At 43.2% G+C, this 16,444-nt stretch overlaps 1 protein-coding gene across 2 annotated transcripts; it reads right to left on the bottom strand.

Moving 5' to 3' along the window:
* Nucleotides 1–568: 568 nt before the first annotated feature.
* LOC115406180 (neurofilament heavy polypeptide-like) lies at nt 569–14,081 on the bottom strand. 2 transcript variants are annotated; one of them, XM_030116094.1, is made up of 15 exons: nt 13,876–14,081; nt 12,588–12,643; nt 11,125–11,294; nt 10,906–11,042; nt 9,696–9,872; nt 9,444–9,536; nt 9,200–9,305; nt 3,487–3,515; nt 3,268–3,355; nt 2,520–3,098; nt 2,297–2,438; nt 1,602–1,948; nt 1,455–1,516; nt 1,307–1,349; nt 569–973 (listed from the first exon to the last, which is right to left on the bottom strand). In XM_030116094.1, exons 1-14 carry the CDS (start codon nt 13,981–13,983, stop codon nt 1,314–1,316), a joined length of 2,130 nt encoding a protein of 709 aa, XP_029971954.1. In that variant the 5' UTR covers nt 13,984–14,081; the 3' UTR covers nt 569–973; nt 1,307–1,313. The 2 variants fall into 2 exon arrangements, with proteins under 2 accessions (XP_029971954.1, XP_029971953.1); XM_030116093.1 differs by having other exon boundaries at nt 569–976.
* Between the last annotated feature and the right edge of the window lie 2,363 nt (nt 14,082–16,444).

A 16,444-nucleotide genomic window follows, 5' to 3' on the forward strand; every position in this document is an offset into this window, starting at 1 on the left:
CGTCCTCGGACTTTAACAAACGGCCTGTTTTGCTCACAAGCCGCTCAGACTTGATAGATTTCAGTGTCAGCAGGACAGAAAGTTAACACACGGTTTGGGAATTTCTCCTCACGGCTTCACGGATCGATACGGCTGTAAACCACGGCGTGGGGCTCGGCGCCACGAACAGCTGGACTGTGGGAGGAAAATGCAGCTTTCTTTTATTGAAGTTTTGTTTTTTTTTTTTACTAAAACTGCAAGACGCTGAAAGGTGAGGAATGAAGATTGAACGTTCTGAAAGAAGCAGTGTGGCGAGTCCTGATGAGGAACAAAGAACCAGAAGCACAGTGATGCTCTCCAACATGGACTCCCATGAATGAACAACACTGTTAATTAGTGCTTTATCCTTTTTTTTTTTTTTTCCCCCATTGTTGCAAACTAAATTCAGGAATTTCAAACCTTCAGTGGACTCAGTGGTGCAGCTCGTGAGCTTTGGGGCTGCAGGACAGTTTTTCAGAACAAAACTCTTCTTTCCAGTTCTGCTGTACCGTAGTTTCTCCCACTTCCTCGTGGCTCATGAATGCAGGAATAAGTTCAAACATCTTTATTGAATCGGTTCATTAACAACAAAAACTGCTCCCAAGTAAGAAAAAAGATTCACAGTTTGCTCCCTTAAACATCACAGCTGACTAAAGTTAAGAGAAACATAGTTTTTCAACAGTTTTCCAAAAATACTGAAAATGGATCAAATCCCACAAGGAAAAAAAAAACACAAACATCTGAAAACTTGTGACCAGAAAACAGTTTCTGAACCTCCAGTTCTAACATGTAAACAAGCGAAGAGCCGGCGTGGTTTTCACAGTACGAGAGGACAAAACAGAAATGTGACTGGAAACGTCAACGGCTCACAGAAACAGAAGGTTTCAGTGAGGAAGAGGAAGTCGGTCGTCCGGGTGAGAAGGCACTGGGTCGATCTGAGGCGTCCAAACATCTTCTGCTGGGAAACACACAGGAGAAGAGGAGAAACCCGTATTAATGCCGCCACGCTTTGCTGTGGAGTCCATGGGCTTTAATCATGAGCGGTTTGTGAGAAGCCGGCCTCCCCGAGGGCGCCGAAAACCCGGGAACATCTCAGAAAATGCTTTTTAATCGCAGGTGAGACGACCCGTGAACGAGGAGCGGCTGGAAGCTGAAATAACGCTTCAGTCCACATGGAGAAATACTGTGGAGCCTCCCGGAGCCCAGCGAGACCCCCAGACCCCGCTGGACCCCCGCAAGGCCGCAGAGGTCAGTCTGATCTCACAGGGGAAAAAAAAACTCCACTCACCTACAGTTCAGTTCATCTTCTTCTTCTGGGGTTTTTTCTTTTTCTGAAAAACAAAGGAAACGAATCACGGTGTGTTTTAAATCCGTTTTAACGAGTATGAAGGTGGAATAATAAATCCTGATAACTCAACGGAAACCTCGCTTCTCACCACAGCGACCGGGGAAGGAGAGGGTTTGTCTGCAGTCTCAATCGCTTCCAGCTTCTTCTTCTCTGTAAAAAAAAATAAATAAAAAAATCATCGTCTTATTCAACGGCTCAACCTCAGAGATCTGAAAACTCCCAGATTAACTCTTACTCTTCTTCTTAGCAGGTTCTTCCTGAATCACGACGACCGGAGTTGAAGTTTCACCTTCCGCTGCCTTCGCCTTCTTCTTTTTCTTCTTCTTCTTCCCCTCATCGACGGAGGAATCTTTCTGGGGGAGCTCGCCGCTGAGATCCGCCGCCTCCTTCTTCTTCTTCTTCTTGGGCGGTCGGTTCTCCTTGGATGAATTCTCCTCCTGTTCGGGCTGCACTTTGGTTTTCAGCTTCTTTTTCTTCTTCTTTGGCGTTTCGTCCTCCGCGGCCGGCTCCGGGTCGGACTGCGGCCGTTTGGTTGGTCGAGATCGAGGCGTCCCCTCAGCTTCCTCCTGAAGCTGCTTCGGCCTGAAAGAGTCGATTTTAAATCCAGCTGATCTTCATCACTCTCCGATACTTTCAGCATTTCCAGTTAAATGACGCTTTCCTCGCTGATCACTCAGAGTAACTTTAAACCCGTTAGAACTGAAGGTAAAAGAACCAAAACCTGTTTAGATCTTTAAAAACTGAACCTCCTCCTGTGAGGAACGTCTGTTTTACATGAAATAATCTATAATCCAGCTCAGCATGAGGCTAATAAAGATGAATCTGTTTGGATGAGGAGGCAGATAGCGTCACTTCAGCTCTTTAAAAATAAGAATAACACGGTTATTCCTCTAACTGAAATCAACAGAATCCAGAGCGTGAGGCACTGACTTGTTCTTTCCTGGATTTTTTGTCTTCCTCATCATCATCCTCCTCATGGGATCCATCCCCATCTTCTGCTGCAGCTTTAATCTCTTCTGCCGGCTGGGCTTCATCCTCCGACGGCTTTTCTTCTTCACGGCGGAGTTTCCATCTTTCACAGATTAAAAAAACAAAAAAACAAAACAACATTTCAATAACCTGCTCTCATGAAGAGATGATTCTTCAGTCTGACCTGTGATCGGCTCTTTCTCCTCTGTGTCCACATCGCCCCCTGCTGGCCGGTTCCCAGACTGCACCTCTTCTCCCACACACTCTTTCCTTTTCCTCTTTTTCTTCTTCTTCTTCTTCTCCTCCTGCGCTGCTCCTCCTTCCTCCTCCTCCTTCTCCTCAACACGATCTTCCACAGGCGGGAGCGAAGTTTCATCCAGTTTCCTCTTTTTGGGCTTTTTCTTTTTTTCTGATGCGGCGAGAGGAGAAGCCTCCTCGACCTCCACCACGTCCTCGGCCCCCGCCACCTCCTTGACCTTCGCTTCGTCCTCGACCCCCACCACCTCTTCCACCACCACCACCTCCACCTCCTCCCTCTGCCTCCTCCTCTTCTTGGCGGACTTGCTGCTGGGCGGCGTCTCCGTGACGGGCTCTGCGGTGGAGGCGTCGGTCGTGTCTTCTGTGGACGTGTCCTGGTCCTTCTTGCTCTTCTTCCTCTTCTTCTTGGGGGTTTTCGGGGCCTCCTCGGCCTCCCCCGCCTCCTCTTCGCCGTCCTCCACCTGGATGTTCAGGACGATGGACGCGTCCTGGGCTTCTCCCCCATCTACGAGACAACCGGACAGCACATCTGAGAACAGTTTGCTAAACGCAGCGAGTTCACCCAACAGGGACAGTGTTTGAAAAGATGAAGGGGGTGTGTGTGTGTGTGTGTGTGTGTGTACGAATGGCCCGGACGGACGGAAGGATGGATGGATGGATGGAGTGTGTGTTACCAGTGTGAGTGTGTGTGGGCTCGGCGGCGGCGGCGGCGACTCCTTGGTCTGCTGGGCTCGTCTCCAACTCATCACCGCTCTGTGTTTTCTGAGTGAGCAGACGAGACGGTGACACACACACACACACACGAACACACACGGACACACACACACACACCAAATGATGATACAATGATATGAATGAAAATGCCAGAGAAGTGAAAGAGACGAGAAGAATACCTCCGACTGCTCCTGCTGCTCCGGAGCGTCTGAAAGGGGAAAAAAAAATCAAAGAAGATTTTCATAATTCACATTAAAAACACTCAAGAGTTCTAAAGTTTCAAGCACTTTTTTTTTAAACTGTAAAAACTAATTAGAGAAAGACAATAAAATCACAAATAAGTTTGGTCACATAACCACACGCCTTCTCCCAATATACCAGACTGACCAGGTAATTTCAGAATTCAAGCTGCTCATTAAATTAAACCACTTTCTTTGTTAATTTTAGAATAAATCTAACAGTTAAATTTAAGGCAGAGCTCATTTATTCATACAGCAGCATTTAGAGAGAAAGTAAAACACTTCATTAACACATTTAAATAAGTAAAAATCTGCTGTTTGGGGGAAAATCTGTGCAAATAAGAAGACGGTGTTGCATTATTAAGTTTATTCCACAGGTGAAAATCAGGAGCTAAAAGCTTGTTTATCATTGTTAATCCTTTATTTGTCAAGGATCAACAAATGGCGGCGCGTCGGGCTGAGGAGGAGGAGGATGAATCAGTCAGAAAGAAAGAGAAAGTGCATCAATAAAGTTCGGCAAACACAACTCCATAGAAAATTAAAACTGAATTAATCTCTTCTGGTGAAAAACTGGAAAATTAAAGTCTGAAACCTGGAGCTGAAGCGGCAGCAGAGCCTGAGACGGAGCGTAAAGACAAAGAGTTCATCTTCAGAGATAAAGAACGGATCAATACCGAATGTAACAAAGAGCCTGGACTCCCCATACTGTGTGTGTACGGAGTGTGTTTTGGGGAATCGACTACGTTTCCGATGGGTAAAAATTTGGGCCCCTCAAGAAAAACTGACATTTTCAGTGAGGTTTCAAAATAAAACCTCAAATCGTCAATACTTTGCACAACAGTTTGGTGCAGCTGTTTAAACACTCCGGTCTCTGAAGCTATGGTTTGATCACTTCAATCTGCGTTTGACAAGTCAGAACTTCCCCCGGCGGGAGGCGAGCGTTCTCCACACGACTCGCCGCTCCGGGTTTGTTCCCAACAAGCTCCGACAGGCTTCCGGAAGCCGAGCAGCCGAATCTCAGATGCTTTATGAGTTCAGTAGGAGAGATCGCAGGGAGAGAGGAAGGCTTCACACTCTAACCGCACTTTGTTTTCAAGTTTCAAAGGTGATAAAAAAAAATCTAATCAGAGAAGCTGAAATGTTTCTGTTTTACTTTGTTTCATTTAAATCAGTGTGTGTGTGTGTGTGTGTTTGTGTGTCCTGTGAGGGCGGAGTTGTGAACTCACTGTATTTATATTTGACAGTCTGCAAACACGTCGTTTTTCAATCATCTTTGACTTTGTTGAATTTATTGAAACCCATGAGACCAACTCGGCTCCACTCTCTTTAATTTCGAGTCTCTTCCTGTGTCGTCGTTGCGCCTCCTGCTCTCCGGCTGTTTTTAACAGCTCCCTGGAGACAAATTCATTTTTATGAATCCGACTGAATCCAATCCACTAGAGATACACGATTTTAACCTTTCAATTTGAAATTTTGACATTCAGGTGTTTGAACGAAGCAGAATATAGATACATCATGGTGGTGGAAGTTTAAGGGAAGCTGATTTTAACCGTTCACACTTGTGGGACACATTTTAAAGTTTTTTTTTTGTATCGTTTGCTCTGTGCAGTTCTGTCGCTTCTAGGGATGTGCGAGTACCAGGTATTGGTATCGGGCCGATACTGGCCCTATTTCAAAGTATCGAGTACTCGTGAAGGCTACCGATACCAGCTGCCGGTACTCAAGGCGAGAAAATCCCACGCGTAGTAAGCCCTCCTCACCAGCAGATGGCGGTGGTGCAACCGAATGGGATGCAAGCTGCCTTTAAACATGAAAGAGGAAGAGCTAGGCTGTGTTTGAAACTGCATACTGCCTACTACATACTTCCATACCCATACTGTCCATACTGCATACTGCATACCCAGTCCATCAGACAGTATGCCAAGCACTTACACTACAGCATACTACATAACCCACAATGCATTGCACCCTCCCCCAGTCGAAATCGACCAGCTAAAGCCGATTTCACTTTAGCTCTAAACTCTTCAAATGTATAACTTTGAGATTTTTTTTTAATTAGGCGAAAAAGTGGTGGTTTAGAGCCCGAGTGCGTCGTTTATTTGTCCGAATACCAACCATTTATGATTTTGTTCGGACAAATTCGGCGAAATTTAAGCCAGCCGCAGTGAGCAACGCACTTCCGGTTATCATGCAAAAAAACTTTAGTGATAAATCTGTGCTTTTACTTTGAAAACAAGAAGCCAACCTTTCGGCAACATATCTCGCCTAACATCGCCGTTTGGACCGTTGTCCCATTAAGGGAATTGGACCAGTTACGATGCCTTACTGACGGACAGTTTTTTTGGCTCTTCAACAAAGATCGGCTCGCCGTCTTCGGTACATCATGGTCGCTTTCAACATGGACTTGTTGTCAGATGTAAGTGTGTGTTTTTGGGGTTTTTTTTGTTTTTTTTACTATTTTTAATCAGTGTAAATCCAATCAGAAATCTCTAACATAACATACCTACTAGCACAAAAATTGGAGGGAAAATTATATCTATAACCATCCGTCACGTCCGTCGCATTGCATCTTGGGTAATTTCAGTATGAGTAGTGAACCCATGATGTATACTCAACATTTCTGGCGGATACAGTAAGCATCCGAGAACTTCTCGCATACTCAAAATCGCATACTGCCAGTGTAAACACACTGCATACTCAATAAGTTAGTATGAGTAGTAGGTAAGTATGCGGTTTCGAACACAGCTATAATAAAGAGTAGACCCCGAATCGGCCGCTAGCACGAATGGGCGCTGAAGAGAAATGCGGCCGCCATCTTGGTCCGGTCGTCTGCCTCACTCTGCGCCGCTGTTTCACTGGAGCAGTAAAGTCTCAGCACATTAAATGAATCATTGTTCACTCAATACTATGTATTTTTTTAATCTGCAAGCGTCATTCAAAGAGGCATGATTGAGGCCACAATTTTTGGTGTTTTCAAATGTTTATCATGGATAAAATAATATTTTAGAAGATCCCGGCGTAGCTGTAGATGCCATAGTATAATAATTAGTCATGGATATATCTAGGTTTAGAGCGAGGTTCCTGCTATGTCTCAATAATGATTGACAACTGGCGGTTTTAATAAGCTAATTTAATATTTTTATTTATTTATATTTTGTTTAGTTTAATTTTATATATCTTTTTATATCCAAATGTCAAAATATAATGTCATATAGAAGCAGACTGTCTATTTTAAAATGAAGGAAGGAAGGAAGGACGGACGGACGGACGGACGGACGGACAGACAGTTTATGCCCTGTAATCAATAGAATATTTCCCTTCAACAATGCTAACAGCCTTATTGTGATCCACCTGCTCTCTGGAGGAGATCTGGAAACTTAAAGACTTAGAACACACTTAAAGCATGTTTTCTGTGTTGTCTTTTTGCTTGTTTTTCATCTTTTCTTTCGTGGTTGTTTTTGCTTTTTTTCTTCTCATTTTTTGTGTCTTATTGTTTTTGTTTTTTAGGGGGTGGAGTTGGAGGGGATCATCTGGACAGATTCTCTCTATCATGATCTTTGTGAACGCTGGAATCAGTTATTTCTCTGTCACCAATGGGGGGCAATATATACATTAACGTGCCTGTCCCTGCTTGTCTATGTTCAACTACAAAAGGAACTTAAAGAACAATTTAATACTGCACTATCTGACCTGATCCAAACACAGTGAGAGACACATGAGATACATGGGGATTGCTTTCAATTGTCTGGTTTTATTAATTCTTTGTTTATATTTTTGTAAGATTTCTCTTTTTTTCTTTTCTTTTCTGTTTATTTTTCTTTTTCTACTTTTGTGATTTTATGTCATCTTCTTATGTACGACTTTTACTTGGTCATTTCTTTTTTTTTCCATTGAGTTTGTGCAGGAGCGGCATTTGTTACAAGTTTTTTGGCTTTTTTTTCGTTCCCATGCACATAGTCATATTGTTTTGACTATATGTGCAAAAAAAAAAAAAAGATGGATGCAATAATGAGACCCTCTAAGGCGGACAACCTGTCCTGTCCTGTGGAAATCCTGCTCTCTGAAGTCTCACTATACAGCACAGATGAGTCTCTTGCTGGTAAATTCTCCCTCCTTAGAGCGATCTCCCACTTCTTCCTCACATTTCTGTCTTTAGGAAATACGCAAAATGAAACAGGAGATCACCACAAAATAATCTTAAAAAAGAGCTCACTTTCTTCCTTTTTCATTGTATTTTATTCCTTAAAGTTTCTTAGAACCTTTCATTCTCATTTTTCAAGATAATGCAAATCTGTTCCTAAAAGTTCCTATAATTGTTCATGACCGAGCTGAATGCAAATGACCCTACAGTCAGGTGTGATGTTGAAAAAACGTTTAATCCTATCTGTGAAAAGTTATTCCTTGAGCCCTGCTCGCCGTCCGACACAGGTGTCACACACACTGCTCCGGCTGAAGACCAAGATGGCGGCTGTATTTCTCGCTTCGCAGCGCCCCAAGCGGGGTCCACTCTTTGTGTCTATGGTTGGCGCTGAGCGCTACACTGCAGCGGATTGACTTCTCCATGTGTCACATCCAGTGCAGAGACAACAGGAATGAATCCAGAACGGCTGCTCGTCTCACTAAAACTTCGCCGGTGTGAAAATTCTTTAATATAAGCGAAAACGAGCCGAGCTTTGCAGAATGCAAACCCTGCAATGCTGAAATTGCTTGTTCATTTACCACTAGTAATTTGTTGAAACACCTCAGGGCGAAGCATGTGGACGAGAGGCTGACGCTGTTTGTGCTGGAAAAAAAAAACTCCTGCAGCCAACTCGACGGCAAACTCTGCAGAAGACCGAGAAACTGAAGAGCGCCGATCTGAGAGCAGCACAAATAACACCAGCAACTCTCTAAACTCAGGGGTTGTTCTATCTTTGACTTTAGTTCATAAAAAATCATTAAAATTGAGTGCATTTAAAAACTGTAGTTCATGTAAAGTGTAAAACTCAGAGAAAACTGTTTTATCTTGCACTTTAGTTCATTTATAAAACATTAAAATAAGTTCATTTAAAAAAGTGTATAATTTAGAGTTGTTTGTTTACATCTTGTACTTCAGTTCATTAAAAAAAAACACTAAAACTCAGAAATTGTTTTCTCTTGCACTTCATTTCATTTAAAAAAGTGTAAAACTCAATGAGTTGTTTTATTTTTCAGACTATTAATTTGGACTTAAACATAGTGGCTGAGCTGCCCTTTATGAGAAATAAAAGTCATGTTTCAAAAATGTCCAGTCATTGCATTATTTCAAATTTTATGTTTCAAAAGTATCGGTATGAGTATCGGTGAGTACTGAAGATGAAGTACTCGTACTTGGTATCGGTCTGAAAAAAAGTGGTATCGAACATCCCTAGTCGCTTCTCTTCACTTTAAAAACTGCTGCAGCTTCAGAAGCAAACCTGGACGCCAGATGCTGACTGATTGTGAAGCATTATTCCCGCGTGGACTTTTAGAGATGGAACAAAAAAACAAAAGTGGTCGTCAGCAGCTTCGAAAGCAGAGCGACTCCGCCGAGCCTCTGAAGTTTCTTCACAGCATCTCGCCAGTCTCATCGCCGCGGTGAGAAACATGCCACATGTCACAGGTGAGGAGCAGCGCAGCGATTGGCCGCTCGTACCTGCAGGGGGCGGGGCTTCCGGCTCCACCTCCTGCTCATTGGACTGCTGGGCTGTCAGGTCTGCGGTGGAGGGGGTGGAGGGGGTGGGGGCCACTCCGCCGGGCTCCTGGGGGGGGGGGAAACAGGTCAACATGTTTCTTTCCTGTTTCGTGAGCCTGAAGCTGGAATCTTGCAGCGCTGCCAGGATTTCAACCGTTAGAAGCTTGTCTGATATTTATTTAATAAAACTGCGGCGTGGCTGCACCTCTGCGGATGTTTCCTCGCCGTCCTCCACGTTCTTCTGCTCTGCTGCAGCTCCGTCCATCACGTCTGAGGCGTGTGTGGCGGCTTGAAGCTCCTAAAGAGACAGAGAAGTTTCACTTACCAATGATTAATATCTGACTGAAATGAACTGATCACATCATGAACTCCCCTGCTGAGTTCCAGCAACATGCGGTCGAATGTTTTCTGCCTCTGAAGATGTAAACAGTTGATCATGTGATCAGCTTCAGCTCACCTGCTCCACCGCCTCTCCGTCTGCCCCTCCTTCCTCCTCGGCCGGATCATCGGCCGGCTGGTCGTCTTCAACCTGATCCGAGACCGGCTCGGTGGGCCCGGCAGGTTCTTCATCCTCTGGAGGGGCCGAGCCGGAGCTCCGCTCCTCTTTCGGGGCCTCGGCCGACGCTTCAGCAGCCTGGAAGTTCATCAAACACACAATCAGACGCTCAGAGCACAAAGCAGATCCTGCAGACTTTCTGCAGCAAACTACACCTGTTGGGACTTTACAAAGACACGAATTTGCTGAAGGCTTTTTTTTTTTCCTTTTAAACACAGATACTATGATGGGTTTTTTTTCCGTCCGAATTTTGGTTTCTATTTTGATCCGTTACAGACTTTGTTCAACTTTTTACTTTAAAATTCTCAAGGACAAATACATAAAACAAATGTACAGTATATAAAACGGAGCACATATTTACACAGTTGACAGCTTATGTCCATAATATTCAGACCAAGTACTGACTTACTGACTAACGAGACGAACTGGACATGTTGTGGACATGAAGTGGCGTCCTTTTTAATGTTTCAATCAGGTGGAAAAAACATAAAAACTCCAGAGGACTTTTAAAAAGTTTTCTCATTCTGAGGATTCCTTCAAATCACAGTGAGGTGAGAGAAACGCGGCGAGTTTCCAGACGTGGAGGAGTTATGTTAGAAATGCAGGATTTGACTCTGGCTGCACCAGCTGAGAGGAATTTCCCCGTGGGGAGAATAAAACGTGCTGAATGGTCTTCAGGCCTCTGGAGGAGGTTTGATTCAGACCTTCTCTTCTCTCTTTGCTCGTCGTTAACTTAACTATGGCCGTGATCTTCATTCCCCTCCTCTCTGACATGCTGTTCGTATTAATCTAAATATTGTATCTGTCCGCCGTCAGACGGAAGCGCGGTGAGGCTTTCACACGGCGGATTGCAGGCCCGTCACATGTCCGCCGGCTCGGGAGGAGCGGCGATAACTTGAAGCCTCAATGAACCGACACAAAGGCAGGGAGGGGAAGATTTATCCACCCCGACGGGTCGATGTGTGTGTGAGGAGCCAACAATCACACTGCAGCTCATCATCACACTGACTGGACAGCAGCTATGTGGAGTGTTTTTAAAACCGCTTCCTCTCACCGCAACTGTGTCCCCCGACTGGGTTACGTCCTCAGATCTAGAACGAGAGACGCTCACCTCTGGCTCCGCCACTTCTTTGTGATCCTCCACGCCGTCCGAGGGCTCCGGCTTCTCGCCGTCCGAGTTCGTTTTCGGGGCTTTGCAGGCGGCGTCCGACAGCTGCTGCTCGCTCTCGGACGAGTCCGGCCCCGAGTCTGAGGGGACGAGAACACGGTCTGGCTTCAGAGTGAAGGAGGATGGGACCAGAACGACAGAGGAGAGTGGGATGGAACGTACCCGGCGGCAGCTTGGCGTCTGCTTCCTTCTCTCCCGCCACGCCGGACTTCGCGGCGCCCGGACTCTCCTCCTCCTCCTCGCTGGTGGCCGGCTCCGCCTTGATGCCGTTTGTCTTCAGATCGCAGGAGTCCTCGGTCTCCTGCTTGGCGTCCTTCGCCAGCGAACACAGCCTGAAACGGAGAAAAGCATTCCTATACACACCACTGCGTCCAATACGTTCTAATAAACGTAAATCTTACTTTTCTTCTTGGAATGTTGTTCTAAAAAGGGGGAAAAAAGGAAATCATTCATCTTTTTACTCTTTAATTTAATGTGCCTGGTTGTCTTTTTCATCTATTTGATGCTGATTGAAAAGAAATGAAGAACGCTGCATTTCCGACTCCATGCAGTCAAATATGTTGATTTCTTGAACCGAGCTGCTGATTTTATTATCACGCGACACGCAGAAGAAATGAAAGTTGTTTGGAGCTGGGAAATGAGTTCGAGACGAAGGTGAAACAACAAAATTATGTTTGATTGCTTTAGAAACACATTTTGGCCTTTTTGTTGGAGGACGTTAAAAGACAGAACTGGATAAACAGGTCAAACCAGTCAATTCTTTATAACGACTTATTCATACGAGAAGACATATTTTCAAACAGTCTGTCTGATTTTTTTCAGCGTTAGTTTTCTCCAGGTCGCCTCGTTTCCTCCTAAAGGAAGACGCGTCTGACTGCGAGAAATGAAACAGGAGTTCACATATAAATAAAATTTTACTTCAATAATTTCTGAATGATGGCTTTGGATTGATTTCGGTTCAGACTCGCTGTGAGGAAACAGACGAGTTGATGGCATTCGGCTCTTTATCAGCGGCACATTTAATCCTCATCAGAGCAGCAGGGATTTGAGGCCAATCCCAGAATGCACTGGGCACAGGGCCAGGCAGAAACGCATACAGACAGAGTGCTGGTCACTTCCTGTGTGTGTGCGTGTGGACGGTCCATCTCCAACAGCCACACACTGAAATCGAACAGAGCGACACAATATTTCTCTTAAAATATTGTTACCAGGTTAAACTTCACGGTCTGTTCATGTAACCAACAGTGGCCACTAGTGGCCCAACGGGAAAACTACAGCGTTTCTCTGTCGTTTTCATGTAAACAGATGTGTCAAAACCTTTCTGAAAAGGATGCGTTTTTACTGAAAACGCTGTTGTAAATGGGACGTTAGAAAACCTGCAGTGGATTCCAGTGCATTATGGGGAAATGTTCTCATCCGGCTGCAGAAAACCAGGACTTCAAATGACTACTATCAAGAATAAACAATTATTAATTTCATATGTTCTTTTGCAGAAAAAAGTACATACATTTTTTCTTAAAAAAAAAAAAAGTCAGTAGAATCACGAGATGTAAAAACCTGATCTGTGAAGTGAAAAACATCAGAATGAGAAAAAACAACATTTGAATGTTTGAATGGAGACTCACTTCATCCATCCCGAGTAGATGTCGGTTAAGTTTGAGTTTTCATCCGTCGTCTCCACCTGAAAGTGAAAACACGAGGATTGAGACGTGAAGCTTTCCAGCCTCAGTCACCAAAACGATGCTGACAGACAGAGGGAGACGCTGAAAAGGAAATAGTTAATTTCCTGTGAGCTTCAGGAATGCTGCCACTCCAAAGCTCCCAAATATGAATCATCTGAAGGCGAAATGCAGAAGGAAATACAAACACAGGCTGATAGGAGCGATGATCAAAGACTCGTCTGAAAAAGTACAAAATTCATTCAACATTTCAGCTCAAAATGACCAAAAGGCAAGCCTCTCTCCTTGATGATGAATCGATTAAAAGAAAACAAAACAAATAACCGATGGGGGTAAATTATATAAAGAATTTAATATCCGACCTCAGCAGAGATATCTTTGCTGCTGCCATGACAGAGAGCTCAGTAGCATTTTCCTCGAAGCCATGCTGTTTGGGGGGGGGGGGGGGGGGGGGGGGGGGGTTGTAAAAACATGCATTACGCAGCAACTATAGCAGAAGTTATGGAGACATATCACTGTTTTTCAACAGAAGGTTTCATTAAAATTGGCTTTATGTTGACACTTGAGTGATTTTTATTCGTAACCGTTTTGGATTTTGAAGATTTTTTGGAATTCAGACTTTTCCTCTAACTTTCTCCAGGATCAATCAGATCTCAGTATAAAATAATGACAGTATTTGTATTTAGATTCTTGTCTTTTCCTCATTTCAAAACTAAGAACCCTAAAATATGAAGTTTTCTGCACGTAATTAATAAAAGTCAATAATCCGTTGATCAAGTCATGGATTAATCCTTGAACTCTGCAGTTAAAGAGTCTGAAAGGAGCTTTTAGGAATGAGGGGCAGTGCAGGAGGGTTGCAGTGGAGGGTCAGTGAGCAGCGTGCTTGACTTTTACTGCCATGAAGCTCCTGTAACATTATGTTCTTTTCCTCCAGGAGGCCTGAGAGAGGAGCCTCACGCCTGAACTGACACACACACACACACTCATACATATCTACACACAACTGCCATGCAATTCACTCAGGGGGAATAAAAGCACTGCACGCACTGAAATCCCATTTATATTTCATTCAGGTCATTATATAAGACGAGTAAATGCGCATGTCCAAACAGGAGACTGTTATAATAGAAAAACAAATATAAGCATTAAAATGATAATAAAAAAAAAAGTGACATGAAATAAGTGAGATTGAAATCATGTGCAGAGCAGGACGGAGTGTCGGTAACGCGCTCACCTGGGTAACGTGCTTCTCCAGCCCTCGCGCGGCCTTGTGGAAGCCGTGGATCTTCAGGTGCTGGTAGATGAGCGCCAGCAGCGCGCGGTCCTCCTCCTCCGAGGCCATGCTGTCCCCGCGGACCGTCTGGCGGACGCTGCGCTCTGCTCCCCAAATTATTCGCTGATTACTCACACCTCGGCTCAGCTCAGGCTCGTTATGCGACGGCCATGTGCGGCGGAGACGCCCCCCTCGCGGTGCATCACGGGAGGTGGAGTCTCTGTTTACGCACGCAGCGGGGACGTCGTGTTCAAAGTAAACAATCCTCATTTAGACGGATTATAAAATTATTATTATTATTAATGATTGCTAATTTTTATTTTGCTTTTCTTAAAGTCAATGATTTATACACAAAAAACATATTTTGTTTTCACATTTTTATTTTTCCCTGTAGATAGATAGATAGATAGATAGATAGATAGATAGATAGATAGATAGATTCAAATTAATATTTTGAGTCCGCCCTTTAAAATTCCATTCCACATGGCTTGTCTGAGGTTTTGTATTTTTCCTTAACAACAAAGTATTTAAAAAAGAAAAGAAAAATTCTTGATATAGTTCTTTTTTTTTTTGTATTTTCTGATATTTATATTTTTATATTATTTAACTTTACAGAAACAGGTTGTTGTGTTTATCCTCTCAAGAGTTTTTTATGTAGTTTGCTCATTTTGTTGTTTATCAGCATCTTATTGAGTGTGCTGTTTCTAACATTTTACATAAATAGACTTTAATATGTGGTTTTTCACTCAATTCTGATATTCAACTTTAATATTCTCCGGCCTCATGCCCCCTGCCACATCCAGGACGACCTCCCTGCATCTGAAGATAATATCACTTACAGTTCTTTAAACAACTTTTATTATCGGTTTTCTCTGCATAAAGTTACAGAAATCACCTCAAATGAACCGGATGTGACAGAGTCAAGCCTTCAAAATAAAGCGAAATACAACGAGCTTCACTTCATTTGAGAGACAGTTTATATCAAGGATTCACTTTAAAGTTTCATTAATAACTTCATAATAAAATGACAGCTCATTTTGGACATTTGGCAACAGCTGAAATACTGAAAATATATATAAAAAACATTTAAAAAATATGATCAGATATCATCTGTAAAGGTACAAAATAATATGCTCTGTAAATTAAAATAATAAATCACTGAGTAGTTCATAGACTCTATAGGTCCCATCTTTTTAAGTGTTTCCGTTGTTAGTGCAACTAATCCCCCTTTCCCACTGGCCAAAAAACCCATTTAAACCCGCTAATAATCGGCTCCTCATGGCAGTAGGAAAGGGTTTATTCGGCATCTCGACCCGGATTTTAATCGGCTCACCTCCAATCAGCTTCAGTGTGAAAGCCAGACCCGGGTCGAGGCGGTAATTTACGTGATGACATCGACAGAGCGTGCCTACGTTAGCACGCCTGTTGTTTTTGGACACAGCGTGAGATATCCTTCGCCAAGATGACCCAGCACTGGAAAGATAGCGAGATCAGAGAGCTTCTCTTGATCCGTTGGGAAGAGCAGATTCGTCAACTCTTCTCCATTGTTTACCACACTGTGTTCTGTCGCACTGATGATGTCATCATCGTGGGACATCATCAGCACGGGAAAACCTGACGATTAGACCCAGGTGTGCAGGCGTGGGAAAGGCCTCAATTGCCGATTGTATGCTAGTTTCAGAGGGAAAGGAGTATTAAATTAAAACAGGGGACTTACCTATATATAAAAATTTACCTTCTTCGACCACTAGATGTCACTGTATCACCGCAGAAAGCTGCTGCAGCGCCACAGTACAAACTTCCATTTTGACTGTATTTTACTCACAGAGCAGGGGAAGATCTCTAAAAATAAACAATAAAAAAAAGTTACACAGTCAGAATTGAAATAAAAAATTATCAGAACTAAGACACTTTTAAAAATGTATGTTTTCAGGCAAGAATAGAAATTTCGCTTCTTTTTTCTAGGCTGCTGGCTAGATTTTCTCGATGACAGCTAGGGGACACATTTCAAAGAATGTCCAAAATATGTCTTAATTGGAATAAATTTGGCTTATCTTCTTTAAACAGATGTTTAACAAAATGCCTTAAACAGATCATTAAAAAATAGTTTATTCTGTTCTACTTTATTATATATTATGATGATAGAAATGTCTTTTACACCAGCTTGACTCAGTGTTTTCTCACTTTATGATGCATTACTTTAAATACTGTAAAATAATGTTTTTTAAAGCCACAAGATGGTGAAATGAGTCAGCATTCAGTACAAGAAGAGGGGAGTAAGAGTGAGAGCTCAGACAGTTTTACAGCTAAAATCAAACTGCTGAAACTTTGAGGGAAAAATACTCAGTACTGCCACCCAGAGGACTAACGTGGGATTTAAAAGGATCAAAACGGTACCTGTCATGTCATGTTCAAAAGTTTTATTTAAAAGTGTTTGATGCACTTTTAACATTCCAGGACAGTGTTTTGACAATCACAAACCATTTTCATTTTATTTCCGTACTTTTTTAACATTAATCTCTGGGCTTGG

Source organism: Salarias fasciatus, chromosome 18 (genome assembly GCF_902148845.1).
Source record: "Salarias fasciatus chromosome 18, fSalaFa1.1, whole genome shotgun sequence".
Lineage (NCBI taxonomy): Eukaryota > Metazoa > Chordata > Actinopteri > Blenniiformes > Blenniidae > Salarias > Salarias fasciatus.